This window comes from Chrysemys picta, chromosome 2 (genome assembly GCF_011386835.1).
Source record: "Chrysemys picta bellii isolate R12L10 chromosome 2, ASM1138683v2, whole genome shotgun sequence".
Taxonomy (NCBI): Eukaryota; Metazoa; Chordata; order Testudines; family Emydidae; genus Chrysemys; species Chrysemys picta.
In genome coordinates this window covers 36,936,033-36,948,068 of record NC_088792.1, presented here as the reverse complement: position 1 = coordinate 36,948,068, position 12,036 = coordinate 36,936,033, and the positions used below count along the sequence as shown (strand labels likewise).

The 12,036-nt window shown below is 41.1% G+C and overlaps 1 protein-coding gene across 28 annotated transcripts in view; it reads right to left on the bottom strand.

Moving 5' to 3' along the window:
* Positions 1-1,522: 1,522 nt before the first annotated feature.
* The window catches only part of ARHGAP21 (Rho GTPase activating protein 21), a 198,831-nt gene continuing 188,317 nt past the window's right edge, over positions 1,523-12,036 (bottom strand). For 11 of the 28 annotated variants that reach the window (XM_065586870.1, XM_065586872.1, XM_005302799.5 and 8 more), the window contains 5 exons: positions 8,488-8,613; positions 8,260-8,301; positions 7,833-7,938; positions 5,862-5,893; positions 1,523-4,089 (listed from right to left, as the gene is read on the bottom strand). In XM_065586870.1, the coding sequence (XP_065442942.1) occupies positions 2,356-4,089; positions 5,862-5,893; positions 7,833-7,938; positions 8,260-8,301; positions 8,488-8,613 (2,040 nt within the window). In that variant the 3' untranslated portion in view covers positions 1,523-2,355. Of the gene's footprint in view, positions 4,090-5,275; positions 5,489-5,861; positions 5,894-6,762; positions 7,044-7,832; positions 7,939-8,259; positions 8,302-8,487; positions 8,614-12,036 lie in introns of all 28 variants that reach the window. The other 17 variants (XM_065586879.1, XM_065586877.1, XM_042857823.2 and 14 more) reach the window with 8 other exon arrangements.

Genomic DNA, 12,036 nt, shown 5'->3' with positions numbered 1-12,036 from the left:
TCACAACTATCCCAGATATGTCCATTTGTTCTTTATTTCCCATCAAGAGAGAGCAGTCCTCTTTCCATTTGATCACTGCTGAATCAATTAAAGTATCTATTTAGGAAGTATGAATTGTGGAGGGTCTCCCATGGTCCGCAGGTATTAGAACGCACTTCGCTAGTTAACAGAGAATCTGCTTCAACCATGAAAAGATGTCTAAAGGCCACTTGCAGTCCATACATATTTTCATGTACTTTTATTATGTGGATATCAGAGCAACATAGTATCCATGGTGTTGAAGTCCCTTGCAGAAATGCACTTTGAAAGGAGAATTTTAGTCCTGATAGTAGTGAAATTAAACTGCCAACTACTGACTTTGAGAAGCTAGCAAAGATTGATTTGTCCTTATATTTCAAATGGAGATGCTACTTATGCACCAGCATCACTATACAGTTGGAAAAGGTGCTAGAGGGACAGTAAGAACAAATGATTTTTATTTCAGTTGCTACTGGGCACAGACATACACAAAACTTCAGTAAAGAGAATTTTCATGGATCATCAAACAAGATACTTTTCGCAGTGGAAATACATGTTTATAGTTGTGTCTTCACAAGGAACAGTAAGGTAGATACAGATTAAAGTACAGAATTATTACAGCCATTTTGAACAAAATGAAAAAGGCTCTATATGGAACCAAGCCTGCCTACACATCACGCGTTGTTAGTACTGAGAACACGTGCATGAAAACAGAATTTTGTTGCACAGAGTTTGTGCGCTCCTGCTGCTCATTCCCCGCTTAGGACCAACACTGGATTATTGTTACCCTCTTTAGAGCAATTAACTTTCCTGTCACCAACAGAGGATTGTGACTTGGAGGGCAAATACCCAGCAGTGGACAAAGTAAGGAACAAATATGCTAGGCAATAAAAGAGGAGAAACCAAGTATAACATGGAGGTAGAATTGTATGTAAATAGAAATTTTTCTGAGTTTTCACAATCCATCAGCTGGTCTTTACAATGAATTACAAAGACAGCACTGATTTGGCTGCTGGTATGGAAAACACCAGAGATCTAAGGGTTAAGATATTCAGCATTCTGTGATTCTGAAGAATTATTGATATTTTCATGTTTTCCTCAGTACCACAGAAACTGCACATTGAAGGAAGACCACCTAACCAAATAAATTTCAGTTAGTGTATGAGATAGGGCCAGATTGTAAATTGAGTTTAAAAATCAAAATAAAGAAATGTAAGCATCTGAACCTTCCGTCACATGCTATACTTGTGGCACTGTCCCATGGCCACAAAAGGTTTGAAAAACGCAGAGTCCTTTACCTCTGAATAACTCACAGATTTGTAATAGTCACCTCTTTATACTCTGCAACCCAAAACCTTTGAATTGCCTCTTTCCACATACAGACTGTCATTCACTCCAGACAATAATTGCAGGTTTTCTGATATTTGGTGCAGTTGCAGATTGCAACTTGTAAGCAATCATTTTAGAACTATTCATTAGAATGAAACTCAGGCCATTCAAGGAGTCACAAAAACAATTTTATTTCCAGTGTTTAAGTAGATGCACACAGGCATGATACAAGTTTGGATTCATTAAGTCTTCATGCAGAATTATATTCTTCTCAATAAAAGAAACCAGTTCCATCCAGGATCCACTATCTACACGCCTATGTTACAACATTTATATCAAATCTGGTATCTGAAGAAAAGATACACATGTAATATGTACATTTAAGTTACTTATTTTACAGAAAGATTAAAAATTCAAGTCACATAAAACTCAAAAACTGTATTAAAATTGGAATATAAAACTCAGAGATCCAACTGGAATGCCTAAGGAATGGAAGCTCTGTATCCACCTGTGTTAAAATCTGTAAAATGTAATGAAATTTGTTACCAATAAAGTGTGTTTGTTTGTAGTATGTTTCTCTAATTTAACAATGAACAATATGGCACCCTAACACACCAAATGAATTTATGATGAGGCACTTGTTAGTGACTAACCCAAAAGAACAATTTTTCTGCATACTAATGCCAGGCCAACTTTGTCATAAAACCATGTACACACTACATAGCATGACCATGTACACACTACATAGCATGTTGCATCAGATGCTTTGTTCAACATTTGTATGCAGCCATCAAATATACTTTTTCTTAAAATAGATATATACTTTAACTTTTTAAAAAATGTTCTTCTGGCTGTAGTAATGCACTGTGAAGACTTTCCACAGTGCATATGGATGAAACCAGCCCAAATGAAGGCTGCATAAAAACAACAGTACAGGAAAATATATACAGGGCTATTGGGAAGTGTAACAGTAAGCTACTGAATTGCTGTAGTGGACCTTTCCCCATTTCAAAGATACTGGTAAAATCGAGATCTAACCACCTGGGTCCCAGAGAGTTTATGAGGATGGGCATCAACTGCTGCACTGAAGTTGCTTTTGTTCATGCTCTGATAACTTTCACCATTTACCTGGTCAGGGGGCTGGAGTGGTCCTGACAGAGGTGGTGTTCTACTGATCAAAGTCAAGCTGCTAGAAGAACTGCCTTCATCTGCCTGCATCTCTGCAGATACAGGCAGATCTGCCTTTGATACATCTGTTAAGCGAGTGTTCTCAAGTTTGGGCTCTCCAGTTTCACCCGTATTAAGGTCAGTTGTGCTAGTGCGTAAACGTTCCCGTGCAAGCCACTCTGAAATTGACAGGTCCTGGGCTGGACATTTTGGCTTCAACCGATTCACAGCTGAAAGCTCAGATTCTCTCTCTCTACTTTGACCCTGCTCTTGAGCTTTCCATGCATTCAAAACACTTATTTCTGCAAAATCCCTCTGCCCTCCGAGTGTATGCCTTCGCCTGATATTTTTTCTCTTTGAGGTCTCTGCAGAGCTAGATTTTTGATTTCCTATACCAAACATATCATCTGCAGATGCTTTGAGACGCAGTTTTAATCTGTCTGTTATTTTAAGTCTCCACGTAGGTTCTTGTTTTTCAGTTTCACTTCTAGTTGATGTAGTTAAACTGCTTGTTGATCTTCCTTTTTTCATTATATCAAACATTTTGGTCATTGCAGGCGACTCCTTCTCACTCTTGGCATCCCCTGATCCTTCACTATCTGTTTTGTGCCGGGCAGACTTTCTTCTAGATAGCGTATCACATTCAATAAGTTTGTGAGAGCTAAACAGTCTGCGGCTGTCTAACTTTGGTGTTGAACTTCCCTCAGTACAACTTACTTCGCTTTCTTCGGAGTTCCTCCGATTTGTTTTTGGCACTTCTTGCATTTTCCCCCTGAATATCCTTTCAGCAGCAGAACTTGTAGCAAAGACAGGGAAATCACTTTCACTGTCTGTTTCCATAGGACGACCTTCACTGATCAATTCACTTCTTTCATCATCAGCCTCATCCCCCTTGCTTTCTGTCACCGATTGCACTTCAGGGCTCAGCATATTAGAATCTAAACCGGTTACGTATGTAGTAGATGAAGTGGTTGAGTAATCCGAGGTGATAGAACTGACATCAGCAGCTAAAAATTCAATGCATTTAATTTCAGGGCTGGCTAATTTTTTCCCTGGAAATCTGTGCAGGGAAGCCTGGGAAGAAGTGCTAAGCATAGTGCCAGAGTCAGACACTGTCTCTTCAACCTGGGGGGAGGCTTGTGAAATAGACATTTTAGGACTATCGTTTTGTATTGTTAGCCGATGGCTGAGATTCGGTGATTTTGTATATTTTTGTTGGTAAGGTAGTGAAGGCTCCTCTAAGGGGCTGCTCTCTTTCCTGAATGATTTCTTTTCATCCTTTGCAACATTCATGTCTTTTTTAGTGCTGTTCTCTTTTTCTTTCAGAACAAACATCCTTTGTTTTCTTCCTGCCATCTCTCTCTCACATTCCTCTTTAACTGTGTCCTCTTTTGTTACATCACCATGAGATTGTTCAGCAAGCTCCTTCTTAAAAAATACATTGTCCAGCTCATCTTCTGAGCTGCTTGGTTGTGGTTTTTCTTTTGGTTTTTTTCGCTTGCGACTGGCTGCTGCAAAGATGGAGGACACAAGCAGTTCCCTGCTATACTGATCTTTTCCAGATCCCCAAGAACCCTGTTTTAAACAAAAATCAAGGAACAAGGTTAGCAGTTAAAGCATGTACATGTGTGCCATTGGTTTGAGATTTTATATGGGTATTCTGGTCTCCAAAGCCACAGTGCTCACTCCTGTTTCTTCAGGGAACACTGCTCTGCTCTGTGTGTGGGGCCTTCACTGCCACACTGGGCACCCTGCATCCTCCCCTTCCCAACTTTGCAGCAGAGTCCCTCTGACTTGCCACAGTCCAACTGCAGTTATTAACTGCGTGCTTGATTAAGTAGTTAAGGAGACTCCAGGGAGCCTAAAAAGACCCTCTCCAACATCAGCATCTAGTGTGATCTGTTTGACAGAGAACATTCTGCAAGGCTCTAACTTCAGTCCCTCCCTCTTCTCACTTTACACTCTTTCTGTGAGTGATCTCATACAGCTTCGGCTACCATCTCCATGCTGACGACTTACATATACCTTTCCACTCCTGACTTATTTCCGTCCATCCAATCCCAGATCTAGGCCCATCTTTCTGACAGTGCCTCCTGAACGTATATCATCATCAATTTAAGCATAACACAGGGAAGATCAGTTTTGGCCAAGAAGCATTCTCTGCTCTCCAGATTCTCTGGCACTAATGACACCATCACAAATCTCCACATTATTCAGCTGGGGGAGGGTAATATCTGACTCTTCCTAAGCCCTGCTCAAATTCTGCTGCTGCTTCCAAGGCACTCAAGAGATCCAGCTTTTCTTTCCTTCTCTCTAGCTAAAGCTCTTGCTTATGCCCTCATCTCCTGTTTAGATTCGTGTGACCTCTTCTCAGGCCTCCCTGATCAGTTACGCTTCTCCACGCCATGCAATACAGGGGTAAGGTAAATTTTCCTTGCCTGTTCATCTGTCCATGGTACCCCTTCTAGGAATCCTTTCACTGGTTCCCCCTCCTCCTCTGCATCAACCCCTGGTTAAGAACCACTGATATAGGGTATGTCTACACTGCAATTAGACACCCCTAGCTGGTCCCTGTCAGCTGACTCAGGCTCACAGAGCTCAGGCTAAGGGGCTGTTTAATGGCAGGGTAGATGTTTGGAACCTTCCCATCTCACAGGGTCCTAATGCCTGGGCTCCAGCCTGAACCTGGATGTCTACACTGCCAGTAAACAGCCCCATAGCCTGGGCCAGCTGCAGGTTTTTAACTGCAATGTAGACATACCTATAAAAAGTCTGTGGCTGAGCCTGCAACTGAATCTAGGCTCCTGAGTCCCAGTCCTGTATCATACCCACAAGACGATCCTCGCTACCTCAGAAGTGCTTTCTAATGGGTTTTAGCAGAGAAATCTTTGGCTATACCAGTTGGCTTCTTAGGGAGCTAGGATCCATGACCTTCAGCAGAAGCTGCCCTTGTATTCTACACATACTTTACAGACTGAAATAGAGACAGACATGCAAAAGTTGTTACACTAGTCTGAGTGTCAACCGCAGGCAAGCAATACTATATAGCCTAAACAAGATGTATAAATAAACAGTAGTTTATAGCATAGAGACCCCAATTGTAACAAACGTTGCTTCAGAGTTTGTAGCTTCCCTTCATCATGAGAGTCAATCTTTACAAATGAGACTTTTTCCACTTTCATGCTCCAAAATTAATTGGAGAAGGAATATTGAATATAGCACCACGTGTTTACAATAAAATCTTAAATAATGCCCTATGTATCCATGTATAAACAACCAATGCAACAAAATGCAAAGATCTAAAGTAGCTTAGAAGTTTATTCTTTATAATTTCACAAAAGATTTACCTTAGATTTTGCTGAGTCACTAGTAGCAGAATCTGTGGAAAAAAATCAGATATAATATGGTCAGTTCTGTGCAAAATTTGTTTTTGCTACAGACAATGCTGGACTTATGGGGGCGGGGGGGAAATAAAAAAAAACAAGCACAGACCAAAATGTGAGAGCAAATAAAAACCAGAACAGAGTGGATAATCAGAGCTCACAAAGATGCAAGCTGCACCACAGAAAGCCACCGCCATGAAAGGATGCTGTGAATTGTAGGCAGAACCAGCTCAATGACAGGAATGGCAAAGGAGCCCTGTTCTTCTAAATAAAAAACAAAGATACTAATGTTTATTCCATGTTTTAAGTGTACAGCCCTGCAAAACTGCAGCTGAGAGACCTTTTCAGGATTGTCCTGGGTACTCTCCTATGACTGATGCGATACACAATGCAAAACTGAACATCTTAATATTGCTGGCTGCCCTAGCTGCAAATTGAGGTTCTCATGGTTGCATTCATTTTGTCAAACTATTAAAAGTTATTTGACATAAGGAGTAGCATTTTAACATTGTGCTTTGTTTTAAACCCCAATTTTACATCTGTATTCTCCTCTGAGTAACATATTGGTGAAATTTTACTTTTACCTAGCTAGAGTACAGCAGCTACCAGTTTTGTATTTCTCTATAACAAGCGTTATTATGAAATGAAAAATGAACACCATAATTTTATTGTCTAGCAAAAATTGAGGTTATACAGTTATAAAGGGGGTAGGAAAGGGCTAGCACAATGACCAGAACATGTTTTCTTTGACATTTTCCAACTTTTGGGGGACTTTTTCCCCAGAATTAAAGAGCTGAGCCCCATGCCACACCCCTTTTTGACACATGGCTAATGCTTTATGACTAGAAAAACTGGTGGACCATACCATGCTATTCCTCCTCAGGGTCTGCTTCAGAAATAACAAGAAACAGCAGAAAGACTTTTAAAAAGTAGCATTGATCTGTTTAAAATACTTTTAAAAGAAAATTTACAGCACAGATCAATTTTTTTTTTTTTTTGGCATTTACAAGAAACGGGGGTTTCTGCAGACAAGGCAGCTACAATGTGGGCAACAGTCCTCCTTCTTCCTACAGTTCCAGCTGTCCATGAGTGACATCACAGAATCCACTAGTGACATCACCGTGTGATAGACTCCTCCCACTTCACCTGTTTCAACATCAGTATAGAGTGACTGTTTCAGTAAGTGCTGAACAACCCTTGAAAAACTAAAACAAAAGCTAGAGACAAAGGGATACCTTTTGTGGGAAACATGCTGGGTTAGTGCAACAGTACAGTGTGAGTAAAAAAGTCACCAAGAACACGCCTGCAATGCTAGTACTTAGCCAAACCGACAGGATGGCAATTGATAAACAGAAGGAAATCAGCTTTAAGATAAAAATATTGCAGTATACTTATGAAAATGTCATCTGTTGACAAGCAAAGTAACAAGTTTTAACTGCATTCCTAACTTTGGGATGAAGATCTATTTAGAACAGTGTAGAAGGTAAAACTTTCTGCCTTCACAGCAACCACTTATACAGCAGTACATATCTATTTGACCTTGTGATGATTATTACATGGAAATTGTGAATAAATAAAACAGTGTGTGTATGCTTGTTGGCCCTCAGTCTTTCAACGATTACACTTCTATTTGTCAGCAAAGCTTTCCAATCTATATCATACAGCTCTGTGTAAGCTCAAAAGCTTGTCTCTCTCACCAACAGAAGTTGAGCCAATAAAAGATATTACCTCACCCACCTTGCCCTTGTAATATCCTGGAACCAATACGGCGACAACCCCACTGCATACAAGCACCACTATAGACACTTAAAAATACTCACGATTGTTTAGAAGAAAAAAACCCAACTTATTAGTAAAAGAAAATAGAAAATTACAGTGAATTAATAGAGTAGGTTATTCTAGCCTACAGACTAACACTGTCCAGGGAAGAGTTACCTGATACGTCTCCAGGAGATACTCCCGTCCTTCCAATGTTGGTGAGTAAATGATCTATGTTTGGCACTGGCTGAGATTCTACAGTGTTTTCCTCCTGAACTGTTGTCTACAGTTAATAAACAAAGATCTCTTCATCATCGTTTCACAATTAATTCATTAAGATTCAACAACATTTAGAAAACAGCACTATTTCACCTGAGGACAGTTTCCTCATGAGCTCTAATTTTTCCACATTGCTTTTAACAAAAACACACGGAACTTCTTATTAGTTCTTTTATTACTGCAGTGACTGGAGAGCTAGAAAGGTGTTTCTGAAGAGCAAAGCATACAATGGTGCAGCAAGAAATATTATGCATTCTAAGGATATCTGGACCGTGTTCTAAACTAAAATGAATTAGAACACAAATATTTAAGGAACAATACTTACAAGAGGCTCCACGGCACCATCTTCTGTGAAAAACCAGTCATGCTACAATTTAAAATAAAAAAAGTGAAAACCCCACAGGAAGTGAAACAATCAAATGTGGACATCACTAAAAAGGACAACTTTGAGAAAACAACTCCAGGGACAAAACTCAGAGCCAAACTTGTGTAATATGTGAAAGCAGGTCTGTCCATGTAATTTTTTTTTAAATAATGAAATGAATTCACTTACTTTTTGGATAAGTGTTTCTACAATTTTGTACTGGTCTGGCATATGAGTAACCATGTGCGTCATGTTGTCTTCAGATGTCCTCACAAGGGTTGGACCAAACACTATAGCCAGGTTTCTTGGTTCCATCTATCAAGTAATGGAAGTAGATCTGCATTACACATTTATAATAGGGATATACAATAAATACCCATTACAATAAAATACATTAGGTGCCACTGAAGCTTCCTAATAGTCTATCTAACTTAGTCTTTATTTGTGCAATGCATAACAACCAGTTTTATAGCTATTATTGCTGTTGTTTTTGAAGCCAGTTAAACTAATGACATTCAAAAGATTTTCAGTAGTGCTCATATTACCATGCCAGGAAGTCTGATACATTAAACCTTTTATAAAATGTACATTTCAGATAAAAAGGCAAAGATGCCTCTATACAAAACCTGGTCCACTTCTGTACAGTGGAACATATACTCCTTTATTGGAGTTCAGAACCCAAACTGTTGTTTACAACCAGGAAAAAGCTAAATTAAAAAAGGACTCTCATATCTTCCACCTTCATTATTGATTTTACATAAAAACTAGATTATGTAAAAATAGTAACTGTAAAAAACAGTGCCTTCTAATTAAGGTATTTAAGCATCTTCTAGATACGTTAAGTACTGGGAAACTTCCAAACTGTATTTTATCTCAAAGTGTTTTATTCGACCAGGGAAGAATTTCAGTTACTAATCAAACACTTCTCTCAAAAGGTATGGAAATCTCCAGGGTCTGTGCACACCCTCGCCTGTGATGCACAGAACCCATTCTACTCCCATTCACCTCTGGAGATGGCAGCCAGCATTTTGGACCTTATGTGAGAGTCTATCATACTTAAATACCCAAATGTGTCAGAATCTCCTCAGCACACAAACCACTCATTCTATATATCATCTGCTTTTTAAACTGCACCTATGACAAAAGCCATAAGCAAGTATGCAGGTCACTGCAGACTACATGGCTCTGGGAAGAAGGATAAAGGAGTCTGAGGCACAAGTCGTGTTCTTGTCCATCCTCCCTGTTGAAGGAAAAGGCCAAGGTAGGAACCATCAAATTGTGGAGGTAAATGTGTGGTTGTGCAGGTGGTGTCGGAGAGAGGGCTTTGGATTCTTCCACCATGGGATGTTGTTTCAGGAAGAAGGATTGCTAGGAAGAGATGGGATCCACCTAACGAAGAGACGGGAGAGCATCTTTACAGGTAGGCTTGCTAACTTCGTGAGGAGGGCTTTAAACTAGTTTCGCCGGGGGATGGTGACCTAAGCCCGGAGGTAAATGGGATACTGCAAGGAAACACAAGGAGGAGTGTGCAACAGGGGAGGCCGCCTGATTCATACTGAGAAAGTAGGGCATTCATCTAGTTATCTTAGGTGCCTGTACATGAATGCAAGAAGCCTGGGAAACAAGCAGAAAGAATTGGAAGTCCTGGCACAGTCAACAAACTATGCTGTGACTGGAATAACAGAGACTTGGTGAGGTAACTCTCATGATTGGAGTACTGTCATGGATGGGTATAAACTGTTCAGGAAGGACAGGCAGGGGAGAAAAGGTGGAGGAGTTGCACTGTATGTAAGAGAGCAGTATGATTGCTCAGAGCTCCAGTTTGAAACTGGAGAAAAGCCTGTTGAGTCTCTTTGGGTTAAGTTTAGAGGTGAGAGCAATAAGGGTGATGTTGTGGTGGGCATCTGCTATAGACCACCAGATCAGGAGGATGAGGTAGACGAGGCTTTCTTCGGACAACTAACAGAAGTTTTCAGATATCAGATCCTGGTTCTCATGGGGGACTTCAATCACCCTGACATCTGCTGGGATAGCAATGAAGCAGTGCACAGACAATCCAGAAAGTTTTTGGAGTGTGTTGGTGACAACTTCCTGGTGCAAGTGCTGGAGGAACCAAGTAGGGGCCGTGCTCCTCTTGACCTGCTGCTCACAAACAGGGAAGAATTGGTAGGGGAAGTAAAAGTGGGTGGCAACCTGGGCAGCAGTGACCATGAGATGGTTGAGTTCAGGATCCTGACAAAAGGAAGAAAGGAGAGCAACAGAATACGGACCTTGGACTTCGAAAAGCAGACTCCGTCAGGGAACTGATAGGCAGGATTCCCTGGGAGGCTAATATGAGGGGAAAAGGAGTCCAAGAATGCTGGCTGTATTTTAAAGAAGCCTTATTGACGGCGCAGGAACAAAACCATCCCGAGGTGCAGAAAGAATAGCAAATATAGCCGGCGACCAGTTTGGCTTAACAGAGAAATCTTCGGTGATCTTAAACACAAAAAGGAAGCTTACAAGAAGTGGAAATCTGGACAGATGACAAGGGAGGAGTATAAAAATATTGCTCGAGCATGGAGGGGTGTAATCAGGAAGGCTAAAGCACAATTAGAGTTGCAGCTAGCAAGGGATGTAAAGGGTAACAAGAAGGGTTTCTACAGGTATGTTAGCAATAAGGTGGGTCAGGGAAAGTGTGGGACCCTTACTGAATGGGGGAGCCAACCTAGTGACAGAAAATGTGGAAAAAGCTGAAGTACTCAACGCAGTGTGGGGAGGAGGTGAGCAGCCCTCAGTGGTGAAAAAAGAGGTTAAAGACTATTTAGAAAAGCTGGACATGCACAGGTCCTTAGGGCCGGATGCACTGCATCAGAGAGTGCTGAGGAAGTTAGCTGATGTGATTGCAGAGCCACTGGCCATTATCTTTGAAAATTCGTGGTGATTGGGGGAGGTCCCGGACAACTGGAAAAAGACAAATATAGCGCCCATGTTTAAAAAAGGGAAGAAGGAGAATCCAGGGAACTACAGACTGGTCAGCCTCAACTCAGTCTCTGGAAAAATCATGGAGCAGGTCCTCAAGGAATCCATTTTGAAGCACTTGGAAGAGAGGAAGGTGATCAGGAACAATAAACATGGATTCACCAAGGGCAAGTCATGCCTGACCAACCTGACTGCCTTCTATGAGGAGATAACTGACACTGTGCATATGGGGAAAGCAGTGGACGTGATAGATCTTGACTTTAGCAAAGCTTGTTACGATCTCCCACAGTATTTTGCCAGCAAGTTAAAAAAGTATGGATTGGATGAATGGACTATAAAGGTGACTAGAAAGCTGGCTAGATTGTCGGGCTCAACGGGTAGTGATCAACAGCTTGATTTCTAGTTGGCAGTCGGTATCAAGTGGAGAGCCCCAGGGGTCTGTCCTGGGGCCGGTTTTGTTCAACCTCTTCATTAATGATCTGGATGATGGGATGGATTTCACCCTCAGCAATTTCACAGATGACACTAAGGTGGGGAGGGGGAGAAGAGGTAGATATGCTGGAGGGTAGAGATAGGGTCCAGAGTGACCTAGATAAATTGGAGGATTGGGCCAAAAGAAATCGGATGAGGTTCAACAACGAAAAGTGCAGAGTCCTGCACTTAGGATGGAAGAATCCCATGCACTTCTACAGGCTGGAGACCAACTGGCTAAGTTGCAGTTCTACAGAAAAGAACCTGGGGGGAATACAATGGATAAGAAGCTGGATATGAGTCAAC